This window comes from Rhipicephalus microplus, chromosome 2 (genome assembly GCF_043290135.1).
Source record: "Rhipicephalus microplus isolate Deutch F79 chromosome 2, USDA_Rmic, whole genome shotgun sequence".
NCBI lineage: Eukaryota > Metazoa > Arthropoda > Arachnida > Ixodida > Ixodidae > Rhipicephalus > Rhipicephalus microplus.
Genome location: NC_134701.1, coordinates 237,933,788 through 237,952,249, shown reverse-complemented (window position 1 = coordinate 237,952,249; position 18,462 = coordinate 237,933,788). Strand labels below are relative to the sequence as shown.

The following is an 18,462-nucleotide window of genomic DNA, read 5'->3' as shown; positions in this document are numbered from 1 at the left end:
AGATCTGGATGCCAGATATACAGACGCAGCCAAGTATCCCGAAGGAGAAACCTACGCTTTGAGCATCGTTTATTGTCGGGGCGTGGAGCTCGCATCTGTCACAGTACACGCCCGAAACCTAGAAACTGCAGAAGAGACGGCAATCGCACAAGCCACCACCACGTGATAGGATGCAGCTGTGCTCATTACAGATTTTCAAGCAGCCATGTTGAACTACTGCAAAGGTCGTGTGTCTGCCCAAGCACTCCAGATGTTGAAGCACCGAAACACTCTATGCCGTACACGTGTGTGACGTGGGTTCCAGGGCACGAAGGGTTGGAGGGTAACGAGGCAGCTACCGAGCTACCTCTTCCCTCTTCCCACTTTCTAGACGCCAGGACTGCTTTCGTGGAGGCTGTGTCGGTACCTATCACCTACAGGCTGGCACGCATACAGTATCCACCACCACATTCGAAGCTCAACAAAGAGGACAGCATCATACTAAGAAAATTTCAAAGCAACACTTACACACACGGTATGCACTAATGCACAGACTCTACCCAACATTACACGAATATCTTCGCCGTATTTTCGGTGTACCTGACACGTTGGCCCACCTCATTCTCGAGTGCTCATGCAATACAGGTACAGACCTATCGCCCACGCCGAATGCCTGTGGTGCTGGTCAAGAAAACGAACACATTCTCGAAACCTGGGATGGAGGCCAAGTTGGCTTCGAAGGAACTGGACCAATAACGACTTCTCATTGGCAGGGCCAAGGAGGCAGCGATGGCCAGAGGGTTCCTGGAATAAGGAGCCCTTCCAACTAGCGTAGAAGCGAAACCTTCACCGCTATACCATTTCGAACAATAAACGTTTATTCCTCCTGCGGTAACGTCACGTTCACGCCACATTGAAAGAAAGAGAAAAAATTTTGACCTTCTCTTTTCTCTTCGAGTAGTTCACTTTTTATAGCCAAAATCAATGAAACTGTAGCTTCAAAATGATATAATGTCAGTCTGTAATGGTGTGCAGTGGCGTAGTAAAAGCTGTATTTCAGAAGTTTTGACCTCCCTATGCTGCTTTACATATATGCGAGCATTCATATGTATAGGCGTGTGCATAAACATACAAATTGTAAATATTTTGGAGAAGGAGGGGTGGGGGTGGGGTGGAACCCCTTTCTTGGTCATTCGCTATGTGTATATAGTGTGCCTAACCCCGTTTCGGTTGCAGGGAGCATGCGAAAGAGCTAACGGAACCCGCCAGCAGGCTGCGGATCAGATGGAACCAAAAAGCGGTTATGCTTCGTTTTGTCATACCGAAGCTCCAGGACATACCTAAAGCGCTTACATATTAGACAAGATGCATGTGTTTTTTTAGTCAAGCACTGATCGCACACTGATGCTTTTCTAGATTCATCAGCCTTTGAACTCGACGCAATATTTTTTCGACCGAGCTGCTGCAGGCTATATCCGCTCCCATCACGTACGCAGCGGCATACAGGGACGAGATCTCGAAACACCCGACTCCTTCCGAGATTTGAATTGCTCGCGCTGGTCGTGGCGTAGATCAACGCATGTGCCTCCACTGCTCCCGAGTTAACCTCCTTTCCTTTCAGAAACGAAGTTGCGTTCGCTATCGAACGATGGCGTTAGCGGTCCCTCATTTTGATCACAACTATCCGAAGGACTACTTCGCTGAAAGAGTAATGGTTCGCCAGAGAAAACCGGCGTGAAAAAGTAAGCATTTATTCATCGTCACCAGCCTCACTGCACCTACTGGAGGGCAAAAACCTCTCTTGTTTTTTTTTAATTTTTACTATATCAACGACTTTGTGTTTGAAGGTTATTGCAGCTGCTTCTTACCGACACGTACATACGCAGCAAAGCAGAGGTGTGAAAATGTGGTAGAACATCCGCTTGCCACGCTTACCTACGGAGCAGTATAGTTGGAAGCTTACAAAAACACTGCAGAGGTAAACTGAAATATACGACTGCGCAACGAGACATAGAAAGAAAAATGACAGTAGTAACATATAAGAGGCAACAGGATTTGCCTGAGAACAAACGCGTGTTGATTACATCTTAGTCGAAATGAAGTAGAGGAAACGGGCGGAGTCAAGAAATGTAGCGAAAAGGCGGGATAACCGGTGGTGATGAAGAGTAACAGACTGGATTCTAAGAGAAGGCATGTACGGTGGAGGGAAGTTGGACGTGAGGTGGATAACGTGGCCACATTAGGCACGGGACTGGGTCTCAGCGCTTGCCAAAACCGAAGGAAAAATTTTAATGGTACTTATCATCATCATCATCATCATCATCATCATCATCATCATCATCATCTCCTTTCTACGCCCACTGTACGGTCAATGCTCCTCCCGTGTTCCGCCAATCAACCCGGTCCTGTGCTTGCTGCTGCCACGTTGTATACCCGCAAACGTCTTAATCTAATCTTTTGAGCTAACTTTCTGTCTCTCCCTCGCACGTTTGCCTTCTCTTGGAATCAAGTCAACTACCCTTAATGACCAGTAGTTATCCGGCGTACGTGCTACGTGTTCTGCCTATGTACATTTATTCTTGGTTTCAATTGTGATGTCCTTAGCATCCGTTGGTTTCCTGAACCACTCCACTCTCTTCTTGTATCTCAAAATCACCCCTATCACTTTCATTTTCATCGATTGCTGCGTTGTCGTCAATTTAAATTGTACCTATTTGTAAGCTTCCAAGTTTCTGTTCTGTAGGAAAGTGCCAGTAATATGCCGCTGTTATATACATACCTTCCTGTTAAATGATAGGGGCAGACTACCATTCATGATTTGAGTATGCTGACCGAACGGGCTCTACCCCATCCTTATTCCTCTTGTTATTTCACTCTCGTGGTTTGGCTTCGCAGGCCAACGTATTCCTTTACAACTTCTAGTGTCTCGCTGCTTGTCGCCAAGTGTTGTTCCCTCCCGAGACGACATATACATGGATCTACATGCACATGGCTTGCGTTTCACTCAGTCTAGTGTTCTAAGCTCGTACAGATACATACATAGATGCTTAGTGCGAATTTAAATCGAATATTTGCACTGAATTGTACAAAAAAAAAGTGAGGATTTGCTTCTATGCATGCAGACGACGCATGGAAAGCTCTGTATTTACCCTATACCTATAGTTTTGCGAACAAAGTGTGGTGGACAGGGCACACTAAAATTGTGTGATTTTATGGTGTATGCTGTTCGGCCGAACGTGACCACTTAATCATTTTTTTCATGCGTGAACTCTGAATGAAGCACATACAATTCTTTCAATTGAAGATCCGACCCTGGCTGTCCTACACCTACATCGCAGTCCTAACCTTGATGCAAATTCCAACCCCCAAGGCCGCTGCGTTACTAAGAGACTGGCTTAGCGGGATGCGAACAACTATTCATTGAAATTTTCGTTCACGACCATGCACGCACGCGACACCATCGGCGAGCGGCGTGCGACACAGCTGGCGGAGGCAGCTACTGCGCACGCAACCATGACGATGAAGGGCACGACTGGAAGCGAAAGTGGAAACGAAAACCGAGCAAAACGGCCTTCGAGGTCGGATTCCATGGGCTGCGAGGCTTCCACGGCAGGAAGGTCGGGACGAGACTCACCACTTCCGGAAAGTCCGCCCCCTCTCTACACCGTTTTTTTTTTCACCCTCTTGTTTGTGCACTTTCGAGAGAGCGAAGCTGTTGACCTTGTAACCACAGTGGTTCTCCAAACAGCTCTACACTTCCACGCTTTGTGAATTAAGAAAAAAGTGGTAATAGTTGCCCACTAGCTTTGACGCACCACCATGCAATATTCTGCCGGCTCTAACTACGCTATTACTCTAACTACTATTATGCACAGGGTTTCCCATTAATGCTAAAGGGGTGAAGTTTCACCGCAGCATCACAACCCTTCCACCTTGTTTTTTTTTTCGGGGGTGGGGGTCGAGTGCGAAAGAAATAAGTTTACAAATAGAAATGAAGCGATGTCATGTTTCTGACGTCGTGCTGCCACTGTTTCGCGGAGACGAAGGGGGGGGGGGAAGTAAACCGTTCCTAGAAGACAACATCATGGGTGCTTGGCTGCCATTTTGTCACAGACCTGCATGGCCATAAGAACCGCGCACTTCAGACAATGACAGGAAATGTCCAACAGAATAAAATTAGGGCTCACACTTGGCGTCTCAGCAAGGCAGTTAGGAGTGGGCGGCGAGCGGGGATTTCCCCGTCCTCCTTTGCACGCAGGCCTATGACAACTGCTATTGCATAATGCAAATAACAACTTCTACGCCCAACCACTGCTACAACTTACCACCATTTGCCTACTAAGCACCGTGCATTCGGTTTACTCATTGCCCACCTTGCTCGTAGCAGAGATATTCGTACAAGAAAAGAAAGAAAAAAAAAGAGAAATGAAGGTGTTAGCGGTGTGGACCATGCCTGATTGTCTATTATGCACTTACAAGCGATCGCGAAAGCCATGTCGATTTTAGAAGCAGTATATAGGAATGTCGGCATCGCTTTTCAAGCCTGCGACCAGTCCGAGCATGGTTAACAATAAAAAAGGTCTGTTGTAAAATTGTTTTAACACACTGTGAAGAGCATTAGGTTCGGCAATAAAACGGTAACCAAAGTACACTATTTCATCGTCTCTTAATAGGAAGGTTGCCAGCTCGAAGGCGCAGGTTCAGGGCCGAGACACAGCGGCCGCATTTTGATGGTGGCGAAATGCAGAGAACACACGTGTGCTTATAGGCTTAGGCACAGGATAAGGAACCCCAGCAGGTTGAAATCAACTTGAAGTGCGGCATGTTTCATAAACGTAACGTTGTTTTGCCGCGTAAAATCCCGAAAATAATCACAAACATATGAGGTGGATGACAATTCAGTTTGAAAAGAGGCATGAAGGTTACCCTTTACCAGAGAGGGCACAGTATATACCTGTGTCACTTCGATCAGCTTCTCAAATGACATAGCCGCAGCCCCATAGCGTTGTGTCTCCGGGCAAACGAGATAACCTCAATCGTGAAAACCCACAGGTGTCTCATGGTGAAGCGAAACGACAACGTTCGCGCTGTTTCCGAGTGGCCACCCGAAATTAGGGCGACTTATTTTCTCTTTGTTCGACCTTCGTATCTAGTCTTCTTTCAACATCCACGACGAGACATCTATAAGGAAGCACAGATACCCGCACGCACGTCTGTACGGTATATTTATGCAAATTGCGATGTTTCTGGCCCGCCTCGATAGAAGAATGACACCGGCCCCCGAGGCTGTCAGAATGGTCAAGGATTTTGTTGTGCTGCTGGTGTTGCTTCATCTCGGGAGACCTTCAAGAGCGCCGTTTCATCTGATGAGCACAAATGAGAATCCGTGTCATTCCACGGCGAGAAGCCAGGAACCTTTTTGTGCGCAACTTTGTGTGCAGTAAAGAAAACTGATGTGTGTTTTTACATGCACACCTGAGTTGAGGAAGGCCATTATTTTATTATGCCGTATAACTTCTCAAAAAGAGGAAGGTGTAACATTCTAAGTGTCTTCCAGTTGTGTATCTGCGCACCATCACTGAGAGTTAAAGCTTGAATGACGTGGCGTCCTTTAATGGACCAAAATATTCGAACCTGTGCACAATTTAGCAGAACTCTGACCTTATTTTCTAAAGCACAGAAAGAACAAATAATATCCTCTCCTCGCAGTCACCTTAAAAACAAAAAAAACAACGCATTGCTATACAAAGCTGGTAGTCTTGATGGCTGCACTTCAGTCATTTCCTCAGCACACGAAAGCCTAGGCTTTGCGATCGGATTCCGTTTCTGCGAGGGAGAGATATCCGAAAATTCGTTTAGTGTCCACTGCGGAGTGAGAATTGGAACAAAATTTTTACACTGAAACAATCTTTGTTTACGAATGAACACGCACCGCACTTGAAGGAACCTGTTATCATCATTTTCTGGTTTAAAAGATTGGTGGTGTGTCTACTCAGGCATGAGCGAACGGAGTGTATACCTGGGTATATATGTCGCAGTGCCGCAGAGTTTGGTAACAAGCACCATAGGTGTGCGCACGGCAGTAGGGGGGGGGTAGTCGCAGTGGCTGTCATCCCCCCCCTCTGTAGTCACTTAAGGGTTAGACACAAAGTGAGCCCCACACATTAACATAATAAAGAGAAGAATCGCTGTGGCTTGGAGTGGGGGGGGGATACATTTAAAAAATACAAAGGGGGGCGCTGCGGCAAACCTTCGCCCCCCCCCACCCCCCTGATGGGGAACCTTGCGTACGCCTTTGGCAAGCGCATTGTCCCTACTCGTTAAAGTGGTCTTCCATAGAGGTTCCAGAATACAAAGCGTAGACGGAGCTCTAAGCTCTATATAGGGTGGAGGGCATGAAGAACATAGAGTGTAGATATCGAATTTCGAGAAAAAGAACGTTCCACACTCAGCGTGCGTCTAGGCTACGAGCGGCGCTGCCTTACACTGTAAGAGATTACAGGGCAGAAAAAAAATACGTAACAATTTGTACGGGGAAGCGCCTTTCGTTATAGTTCCATTGGTAGAGCATCCGACGCGTGCTTCGAAGGTTGTGGGTTCCAATTGTACTGACGGGAAAGGTGATTTTTCCTCCACCTAAAATATTTTCATTTAAATAATAACACTCAAACACAACAATTAATGTGTCCTATGCCTCATGTTTTGCGTAACACGTTTTGCACGTCCAAAAATTCCCCTTCTTTCGTTCAGGGTATAATTAAACGTCCAGCATACACATGGAGGCTTCAGAAATACTTTCACTGCATCGTGGTCGCATGGCCGAAGGCCGTCTCGCTAACTATCCATGTTGGGCGTAAGGTTTCAACGCGGGCGTTTCAACGAAATGTAAGAGAGGAAGTTTATAGGTGCAACTAAACGTCCTCTCTTACACGGGTTGTTACTCGCCAAAATGAACGCCAGCGCGTGCCTTCGACGGCGGTTAGCGAGTGCTCATCACTCCATGGTATCGTGCCAGAGAGCTTGCGCCTTAGAGAGCGCAAATGGTGCAACGCCGAACCATATGTGCCACATGTCTGGTGCGCTCTGTGCAGCGTCGTCCCATGGCCGCTCGACCACCCACTTTTGTGGAGTTGCTAGAATGTGGCCCCTGAAAGCGCCGACACTTGCCAGAGTTATTTCGCAGAATGAAAATTGTGATGAAGGAAAATTGTACTGCCCGTCCGCCCCTCGCGCACTCGGGGATGTCACCCATGGCAGAAACAAAGGTGCCACATGAAGAAAAAAAATGCGTGCAATAGCACCCGTGTAAATAGTGTTAACTGCGCATTGCCGGTGCTCTAGAATAATAAAAGAAAATTTTCAGAAGAGACGAAGAGGATGACGCTGGTGAGTGATCGACAATTCGCGATTGCACTTACAGACAGACTGGAGTTTGATAGTCTGGAGAGGAAGACTATATCAAAACGTCCGCCGCACTAGATCAGTTGTTATGGAGATCGACTGCTTAACCGAAGGCGGCTGGTTCGATCTCGGTTGCGGCGGTCGCGATTCTTTGGAAACGAGGCACGTTTACTGTGCGATGTCAGTGAGCGTTAAAAAACCCCAGCTGGTCGAAATTTCCGGAGCCCTCCACTACGGCGTCCCTCATAATCATGTCGTGGTTTTGGGACGTGAAACCCCAGATATTGCTATTATGATTCTTCTTTATTATAATAATAATAATAATAATAATAATAATAATAATAATAATAATAATAATAATAATAATAATAATAATAATAATAATAATAATAATAATAATAATAATAATAATAATAATAATAATAATAATAATAATAATAATATAACAATTATTATTATTATTATTATTATTATTATTATTATTATTATTATTATTATTATTATTATTATTATTATTATTATTATTATTATTATTATTATTATTATTATTATTATTATTATTATTAATATTAGTTTTGCTAATATCAGACTATAAACAGAGGGAGAGAGAGATTTGTAGTGTCAGGAATACTGCATAGTGTTTGAATAAATTCATGTTTATTTTCTTCACGCATGTCACAAGGGTGCAACTTGCAAAAATAGCTTACAAGTGCAAAGCCCATTTCAATGCATAGAACAGTATGAATGGCGTGTATGCTAGTAAGAACTGCACGCAAGCAATGAAAGGTTTTTTTAGTAAAGTCTGAACTGTATCTTCATGATTATAATTCACTCCAACTCCATTAAATCCGGATATCTTGATGGGTGAGTGGGCTGGCAACCTCGAAATGGGGCCTGGTGCCGAGTGGCACTGTAAGAGGCGAAGGGGTTTGCTGAGATGACCTCGAAGGGGTTCAAAGCCCAGTCTCCTCCAAAAACGTTTAACATTTTGATGAATAATGTACACACGCACGTGTACTCAAGTATACACGCAGTAATGTAGCCCCTTCTCTTCCCTCTTCATTCCTTTTCTCGTTGCTAAAATGGTATTGAGAAAGTATAAATGCAAATAAAAAACAACCGCCAGACCTGCACGGAACGTGTAGTCCAGTCACAGCGAAAGCTGGAAGGAGGGCCTTTGTAGAGATTTATCTAAACAATTTTCGGGTAACTTCTACAAGCGCAACTGCAGGTTACCCACTATGTCATTATTATCATATTGTCTGTGCTATAGGGAGGCATTCTTCGTTTGTTTGTTTGTTTTTTGAGCAAAAAGAATATGGCTCATACCCACTCAAGCTGATTGGCAAAGGTTTTCCTGTTATCAATTTAGTGTATAATTTGAACCATGCTAAATGATGAAGAAATGAACAAATAAAAAGAGAATACTGGGTAATTTATGAAATAAATTCTCTTTTCACTATGCCATTCTTCGTCAGTCTCCGGAGAAGTGTGTAACCCGCTACACATGCACTTACAAAAATTTCGTGCAATTTTTATGCTATGGCTGACGACGGTGAAGAATGATGCCTGAGGCTCTTGTAATGGCTTGGTGCATACGACGACCCACTAGTTACTCATTTCGCATTGTGTGACACTTGGTTGTTCCACTGTTGTTGTAAAACGCTTTATTACTCATAATAACAGGATTTTTTTCCGACATGAAGCTTGCCTAAAGTCAGTTTGCAAAGGAGATTCAAGCACTGGCTTGGCTCAGTGGTAAAATTTTGGTCTGGCACGCAGGAGACCCGGGTTCGAATCCCATTTTGTCCTTGATGTTTCTGAACTATTCTTAATTAGCGCGATATCGGTATAGACACCGGCGGTGGCGGCGGACAACCACGGCGCCACAGCGCCAAGAACAACCCTAATTGTGGTCTCATAACAGCTTTCACGGTAAAAGAGATTTGTTTACATTAGAGAAAGTATATAATGTGATGCGTCAGCGCGACGTGGTGCCGTAGGAGAGGCACGAGTAAGCGCCTCTTCGCCCATTGTGTGGGGATAAAGTGGACGAAGAAACTGGCGACAGTGAGCGTTCAAGCGGCAGCCTTCCCCTTCGTTCGGGCCATTGACTGACCGGGGTAGCGCATACAGGAACGCGGGGATTAGACGAGCCGGAATGTTTGACGCGCCCGGGTGGCTTGTCGCGAACTGCCAGCGTTTTCTTGTCAACACGACAACAGAGTACCCCCCGTCGGGTGCGTAAGGGTAAAGGAAGAATAGCGTTCAAATATGGTGTGGGCACAGGCGCCACCGAGGCGGAGACGTGCGGTACAATAGACGCATTGTAGTAGTAAGCGATTCCTTTTGAAGAGGGAGAGAAAAAGAGGGCGCGCTGCGGCGGTCTCTCGGTTCAAAATCCCGAAAACGCAACAAACGCATCGGAAGGAAGTGGGTGCCAGGGAGTCGCGAGAGAGGAGGAAAAGCAGACAGAGATCGGCGGACAAGGCATTCGAGCTTCCGAACAGGCTGAAGAAAAGCCATATTTTTGCTCCAACGGGACAGAGCCACGCGTCATGCAGGAGTCGACATGCGCTTCTTGAAGAAGAGTGCTTGACCTAGAGGACAGTACAAGGGCCGGGAGAGACAGTGTGCCATGGAACTGCTGCGGTTACGAAAAATCAAGCCATCTACGAGAGGAGAACAAGTATGAATACGACACGACGTTTCATATAACTGGGACCAAGTCGACAAGATCGTGAGTATGTCCAGAGTCAACGTTCCGAGTCCCTGCGGACCCAGCTGCAAAGTGAAGCCACTGCGCCATTGACGCCTGAGTGGACTAAGAAACGTTATTGGAGGGTCAAGTTGAGCCGGTGGTGCTAATTGACTTCAGGCATAACTAATTAGTGCAAATATGACAGGTGACACGGTGAAAAAGGAGGCCGGAAGGCCGCGTCTTGCCTGTTTTATTTACCACGTGTGTTGTACTTTTCTGCGCTAATTAGTTGCCCCGCCGCGGTGGTCTGGTGGCTAAGGTACTCGGCTGCTGACCCGCAGGGCGCGGGTTCGAATCCCGGCTGCGGCGGCTGCATTTCCGATGGAGGCGGAAATGTTGTAGGCCCGTGTGCTCAGATTTGGGTGCACGTTAAAGAACCCCAGGTGGTCTAAATTTCCGGAGCCCTCCACTACGGCGTCTCTCATAATCATATAGTGGTTTTGGGACGTTAAACCCCACATATCAATCAATCAATCAAATCAATGCGCTAATTAGTTATGTCTCAGAAAGGGGTTTAGCATGGGTAGGAATTGTGCATAAAACTATTGTGTTGGTCCTATCTTGTCGATTTCGCGATTGGTCTACCGAAAGCCTGTTCATGCAGTTGATTTACGCGTAGCCTCAATATTTCATTCACATTATGTTTTCAATAAGAGTTCTTCAAGCTAAGAGTTCTTGAAGCAATATCATGGAAACGAATTAGCTAGACATCAATGAATAATTCTTAAACATGTCCATTCAATACACTTGTTTAAAACATAACCGTAAATGTTGGCTAATCCATAATAATTAACTTACCTCATTAATGAACACTCTGACTTGGTCAAGAGGACCAGGAAAAATACTAAGCTCACTGAGCTTTTGTAGCGTGCGAGTAGATTTATTGAAGTTTGACTATATATATATATATATATATATATATATATATATATATATATATATATATATATATATATATATATATATATATATATATATATATATATATATATATATATATATATATATATGCGAATGTTGAAGCGTGGTGGCAAATACAACGTTTCGCAAGTGCGACAAGGCATTGCGTAAGACGTAACGGCTGATCAAATTAAAACAAGAAAGGGAACAGGAGGAATGGACAAGTAAAATGGGGGATTTTGTCAAGGCTATTTTTAATGCTATTTTTAGCAACCTTGGGGCAGAAAAAGAAGCGTCTTTAACTTTGTATCTCGACCAAGTGAAGCGGAGTAAAAAACTCATGTTCTCATATTGTAACTACAAGGCAACTCGAGTCAAACTTCAGTAAATCTACTCGCACGCTACAAAAGCTCTTGCCTTAATCTCTTCATCATTGCTCTGCGAGTGCCAACGACCTACACGTCGGAGACTCCAAGGGCGTACTCGCGAAGCTACATTCGTTTTTCTTCCATCCTTTTACAGTTCTTACTTTTCAACCAAGCAACCTCCGTTTCGCAGGCACACGTGTTTATTCGCATCCCAGATGGCTTTCTTCTTTCATGACGGCGAATGTGCGCCAGGCCTGACTCCGAGGCCGGCCAAGCAGTATACGCAAGCTCCACCGACATGAATGGGAACTACAACTTTCTCGCCGTCACGTATCCTTTCTCAAAACATCCGACGCCGGCCGCGCCCAGTCGCTGCGCTACAAACAAGAGAGGCTTGCAGAGCGAAACCGTTTCAGAAGCAGAAGAAACCGTCGGCCGATTGCTTCACAACTTGCACGCATGGCCGCGCCGCAACCGTGTCCGGTCCGAGGAATGGACACGGACGCGCATACGCTCCCAGTCTCCGTAGTGCCGCATTTGTACGCTTGCAATGTGCATGGTCATGTTTATTGCGCTATGAATAAGTACTGTATGAAGACTAATAGAATATCGAAATTAGTAGATAGATAGATAGATAGATAGATAGATAGATAGATAGATAGATAGATAGATAGATAGATAGATAGATAGATAGATAGATAGATAGATAGATAGATAGATAGATAGATAGATAGTACTTGTACTAAAATTTGAAGGGTTTTTTGTAGCGTGCTTATAAAGCGGTTTTCAAAATATGGGTACGGTAAGACGTTTATATGCTCAAGGGCGTAAAATGCACAAAAATTCCACAAAACACTCACACAAACACACAGAGACATCACATTGCCCGCTTTAACAACTAATAAAATATATATTTGAGGCCTCATGATATGAAGAAGTCTTGAAATCGACTTCGTTGGCCACATACACAAGCAGTGACATAGTTCGTATACTAAGTATACTTCATGTTGCATCTCTATGTATGGCTGATATTCTTTTGCGAACATTCGTTGCACGCATTCAGGCGGTTCTTCCAAATCTGACTGAAAACGTATTCACGTTGATACTGTGCCCCACACTCGCTGCGGATATTAAGGGCTTCATTTGTAGAAGGAAGAATAACTGGATGATGAATATCTTGGTCTATAAATTTGATATGTTAAATCTGCAGTGGAGGCCCATGCAACACTGGTGGTACAGCGGAAGGCCTCACTCTAGCTATTTTGGCCATCTGGATATCGGTAATGTGCGCTAATCAAGTGGGTGGAAGAACGTATTTCACTCACATCATAGCTATTACGAGTTCATGCGCGCATATTTGAAATTTCTTACAAATACGAAGTATAGTTCTCGCAGCTTGATTCATTGTTGACTCAAGAATTATTAGCTTTAAATTGTCGAAAGTTGGCTTTGTCCAAATATGAGGGCTAATGTTAACAAAAAGATGTGAGACATGTGGAATTACGCAAGTGAAGTCTGTTCAGAATGTTAATGCATTTCGCCTCGAGGTACAATTTCTCTAGTGTGAACGCGAAACAGACAACAATTTTCATCCCACCTATTTCATCGATAAAGCATTGGATTGAGGAAGTGCGTGCACTATAGCACCCCTTTTCAATTTGAAGTGAGTGATAATTTGCCTTGTATAACCACATGTGCACCGTTTAAAGCAGAACGTTCACGCTACAACATTTTTCTCCTCCACCGAACACAACTTTTCACCTCAGTCTAGTGGTCTGTTTCCGCTTGTTTCAATGGTGTCATAATAATGGTGCGTGATATAATCGAAAACGTCCTATCCATACGAACAAGCCGCCCAGTTCTCCTCAACAATACATTGTCTTCTTTCCTCCTGCATTGTCAAGATTGTGTCAACGTGGGAACCACCTCTACCCACCGCCCACGGATTCCTGAGTGCCTACGGAACAGCTGAAACAGGAGCCTAACACCTAACGGTGCCGACATCCCGTTGCAATATGCTCATGCTACCTCCGTTTTACGTTCGACGCGCTTGCTACGGGTACACGACAGGACAAGAACTGACGTTGGCCGAGAAAAGTCCACACCGACTGTGCCGTTTTCACGCAGAGCCGCTGAATATGGGCCAGCGTAAGTGAAAGAGCGGGTGACGAGAGGGATAGATACGGCTGACGCGGGAGCCAGCGCGGCGTCGTCGCCGGTGCTGGTGGAGGTCGCATCGGGAAGTCCGGAGATTGCGCCGGCAGGAGGAGAGAATCGTGTGAGAAGGGCCTCTCGAGCGCTCGCGTGCGTGTGTGCGTACGGCGACGTACCTTGCCCTAAACCCGCAAGCGAGCCGTCACAAAAAGAGAAAAAAAGAAGCTGCTTTCTCCCTCGCAGCGACGAAAACTACGTCAAGCGGAGCAAGAAGCGAGTGCCTCTGGTGAGGAAAGTTCCGGCGCCACACGCTGTCCGGGAAGTAACGAGGCAACGGGGTGCGCGACGAGGAGTGGTCGGCTCCGAAGGAGGCGAGCGAGGGCGGGCGTCCGCTTTCCGTTGGCACGAGACGTCACCTCCGGCGCGAGCGCGCCGGGCACGCTTACGACATCCGCAGCTGGATTTCCCGGCACGTCTAGAAAAGAAGGCCCCTTGCATGGCAGTGTGAAGAGCGCAGCAGCAGCCAGGTCCACCGGTCATACACGACAGGTAAGGGAGCGGCGGCTCTGATTTACGAACCGCGCCAGCCGTTCTTGCCTCGCGCGTTTCTCGCGAATAGAGCGAGGCTCGGGCCAGGCGCTGTGAACCTCGCGCGCCGAGCCAACTATCCAGGAGCCTGTTTGATAGACGCGCAGCTGGAGCCCTTCTGATAGGCGAACCACACGTTTCATTGCGAGCGAGCGCGAGTTTTATTTGGCGCACGCGTGCGCGGCGTGCTTTCTAAAGGCGCAGCTATATATAGCCATGAATAAAGAATAAACGCAGCACGGACAGTCGATTGAAGCCACCTATCTAATGATTCTAAAAGACCGCCATGCCCCTTCTGAGATGTGACATTGTCTTTTGACAAAATAGGTTGGGACGTCTGGCGATGTCTGAATGGATGGTTGACGTCGTATTGAAGCCAAGCGGTGCGCTGAGACGTGTTTCGCAGACTAACGAGATGGCACTCCTAGGAGGAAAAGAAAACGTACTAGTGTCGAGACGCAGTTGCTTTGCAGGACGTTGGACGGGCTCCAAGCCGCATTTGCCGCGCGCCTTTATGTCGTGACGCGTTCCTGATGTTTTTTTTTTTTTTCAATTTTCAGAAACGAATCAACCATGTATCGCCTGCTGTGTCTGGTTGCTACCGTCGCCGTGATTACTATGGCAACCGAACCCGAGCCCGAGGATCGATGGAAACTAGCCCTCGCCAACAACTACCTTGGCCTGAACTTACTCAAGGCCCTGCCGAGCAACGCAAACACGAACGTGTTCTTCTCACCATTCAGTGTGTCGGCGGCCTTAGGCATGGCCTACATTGGTGCGCGGGGCGACACATTGGAACAGCTTACGCTGAACTTCGGCTATACCGCCGAGGAACTCAACGAACAGAAGATCCTGGCACTGTTCAAGGAGCAGCTGGAAGCGGCGCGCGACCTGCCTCACGAGTACACACTCGACATCGCCAACGCAGCGGTCGCTCAGGAAGGCTACGGCGTCCTGCCCAACTACACGGAAGCTCTGGTGAGCGCGTTTGGAGCAGAATATCTCGAAGCAGACTTCAGCAAGAAGGGACAAGAGGCCATCGACAACATCAATAAGTGGGTCAGGGAAAAGACGCACGGCAAAATTCGCAGCCTCTTCGATATGCCGCCAGACATCTCCACGCGGTTGATTCTGCTCAACGCTGTATACTTCAAGGGTACCTGGCTTTACGAGTTCAACAAGCTCAAAACAAAGCCACGTTCCTTTTACAACGGTGGTGTCACCAAAGTCCTCATACCCATGATGAAAATGAAGTCTACGCTCAACCACACGTTCGACGCAATGCTGAACGCTGACGTTGTCGACCTGCCTTATGTTGGCAAGGACATCGCCATGACCATCCTGCTTCCCAGTGAGCGCAATGGCATCGAGCACCTCAAGTCGGCCCTTACCACTCAGAACCTGAACAAGGCCGTTGCCAGGATGTACCCGAAAGACATGAAAGTCAAGCTGCCAAAGTTCAAGCTCGACAACAAGTACACGCTCAAGCCAACACTCGAGGCACTGGGCATCACGAAGATATTCTCCGCGGACGCAGACCTGTCCGGTATCAGCGGCGCGAAAAATCTGTACGTCTCGGACGTGCTGCACAAGGCCGTTCTGGAGGTGAACGAAGAAGGCAGTGAGGCAGCGGCCGTCACCGGATTTGTAATCCAGCTACGCACGGCGGCGTTTGTCACGCCTCCACCGTTGCCCAAGGTGTACGTTGACCATCCGTTCATCTTCCTCATTCGAAACGTCCACACCAACACTATCATGTTCCTGGGCGAGGTCAACGCTCTCTAAGTCACTACGTTCCACTCACTTAAGCCGCCATATTGTGCCATTTATCTGCCATTATGTGAGCTTTGCTGGCGAAGATGAAGAAGGTATTGGCGTGCCCTTTTTTTTGCTTAAAACATGACATTATCGACTAATACTTCAACCTACTTGCGCGGATCCTTCAGTGATAACGCCCTCTCGAATGGTATGTTTTCATTTGAGGTGGCAATACTCTGACGACCCCTGTGCTTCAGAATCGTCTTACTTAGATCATGCTTAGTAATCTACCTATGATGGCCATCTCCGGGCTTTGTGTTGCGCACCGAAACTTCTGCACCAATGTGGACCTGGAAATATTCAGTCTAGTCTTCCGCCACGGGGCTTGAATGCATGTCACTCAGCGATTCATCGCTCGCCCCCACTTCGCCGTCATGGCAAGCTCCTCATAATCACAAAGAATATCGCCGATGTGATGTCGCGAGAACGTTCGTTTTATGTGTGTTCGTAGTATATGTGTACAGCGTGGCATCCGGACAATTACGGGTCAATATACAGATCACGGTCACAATGCTGCGAAAATGCTGTGAAATAAAGCGCTTATCTATTCTTCGTTTTATACAGTGCTCCCCTTTTTGCGTACCGTGGTAAAACGTGGTATGAGAGTCATTACGTGAACGTGTACGCGGTATATTGTACAGCACGGCGCCCATGGTAGCAGGTAAGTTTGCGACTCAACAGTAGGTACGTTAGCTGTGGCAAGAAATTGGAAAGAGCGCCCAATCCGTTACATGAAGCAGACCCCCAGCCCCTTTGTATTGCCGGTGGTGTAGATTACGCTATTTGCTTATTAGAGACAAGAGGAGAGAAGGTTCGTTATTTGGTTGACTTGAAGGATGTATAACGCCCCACTGCGTCTGAGGGTACGAGAGACGGCGCAAGCGGAGGGTTTCGGACAATTTATACCGCGTGGGGTTATTTCAAGGGTTGGAAAAGGAAGTGTGCGACGAGGGAGCCACACAAAATGCATTCCTGATTGTTGTTGTCAGAATTGAGAACCTGAGTTACGCGATGTTCATTTCACCGAGTTGGGTAATCCAGGCTGATGGACTTGAGTGAAATACTCAATCATGAACAATTTCAATGCAGTGTTGGAGGGGGGTATTCGCTATTTGCAAGACCTTTCTCACTGCACTACCGAATCCTTATTGGTATCAACGGCATGTGTTCACAGTACACACACGTGATTTCGAAATTGATTGACCACTTGATTTCAAAATTGAAACATTACTTATAACATCTCGTATCTTTTACTTGTATGTAGTGTACGAGCCAATCTTCCACAGATTACATGTAATGAGCACTAATGACATGGACCGCGAAATGATGCGCTATGAACATCCATTTTCGTTCGTTACAAGCAGGCACTTTAATTTTATACAACGTAGTTACGGTAGTTCTCATCATGCCATGCCTTTTGTTTTGCGGCTGTTTGCACGAATTCCGCTATTAGTATATGAGGACCATTTCGTTGGCATCTTAAATTCAGCCTCATTTATAGGGAAGCTCAAGCACTTTTGAATGAGAATGACCTTCAAGGAATTCAGCAGGGAACAAGAGTTTCTTTCCTGCTGACTTCAAAAAGCGATGTGATAGTTTTCAAAGGTGAACGCAAATAGCACTTTTTTGGCAAAAAAAAAAACGAAAGCTGTGGTTTCAGCGCTGTCTGAGATGCCGAGTGAAATCGGCGACGGCATCGTCAATATGCCACGTTACTTGAAACATCACCACTGCTGCACGGCATGGGTTAGTCATGGAGGCCACATTTGAAGATACGAATGGGTGCTTGCGCACGCAGTGTTTGTTATTATTCAAGATATTGCACTCCAGCTGCAGAATTTTCGGCTTCGCTATACTTAATTGAGCCTTCGTCACATAAACAACGTTCTTGCTGCCGTTCGTATTAGTGAGTGGTGGAAACCTTCCGTCGGAGTGCAGCAGGGCTCCCCCAAAGGAACTGAGGATGACGTAGGGTTTCCCCGCCCACACTTTTGGCGTGCTTGCGTGATAGGAGCAAGATTAACTTTCACATATTCTAGAGTTTCTGCTGCCCCGCAGGTCACGGGATCGAATCCCGGCTGCGACGGCTGCATTTCCGATGGAGGCGGAAATGTTGTAGGCCCGTGTGCTCATATTTGGGTGCACGTTAAAGAACCCCAGACGGTCGAAATTTCCGGAGCTCTCCACTGCGGCGTCTCTCATGACCATATGGTCGGTTTGGGACGTTCAACTCCACATATCCATCAATATCAATCAGGGCTCCTGCTGCAATAACCACGGAAAAAACTACGACATCGTTAACAATAATGTCAGTCCTCTTTAACCGCGAAATTTTATCAGTTTATAAAACTTCTAAATTCTAAAACACTGCAGGTGATCTTCCTATTATTTGGCAGCAACTAACTGTTTTACACAAAACAATTTTGGAGACTATCAACGAAGAACTTGGTAATCAATAAAAACGGAACTAAAGCACGTGCATAGTTTTGGTGG

General features: G+C 46.3%; 1 protein-coding gene across 1 annotated transcript; it reads left to right on the top strand.

Annotated features, from left to right (window-relative positions):
- Window positions 1-13,924: 13,924 nt before the first annotated feature.
- LOC119169500 (iripin-8) lies at window positions 13,925-16,528 on the top strand. The gene is made up of 2 exons (XM_075877981.1): window positions 13,925-14,112; window positions 14,712-16,528. Exon 2 carries the CDS (start codon window positions 14,725-14,727, stop codon window positions 15,934-15,936), a length of 1,212 nt encoding a protein of 403 aa, XP_075734096.1. The 5' UTR covers window positions 13,925-14,112; window positions 14,712-14,724; the 3' UTR covers window positions 15,937-16,528.
- Window positions 16,529-18,462: the final 1,934 nt, after the last annotated feature.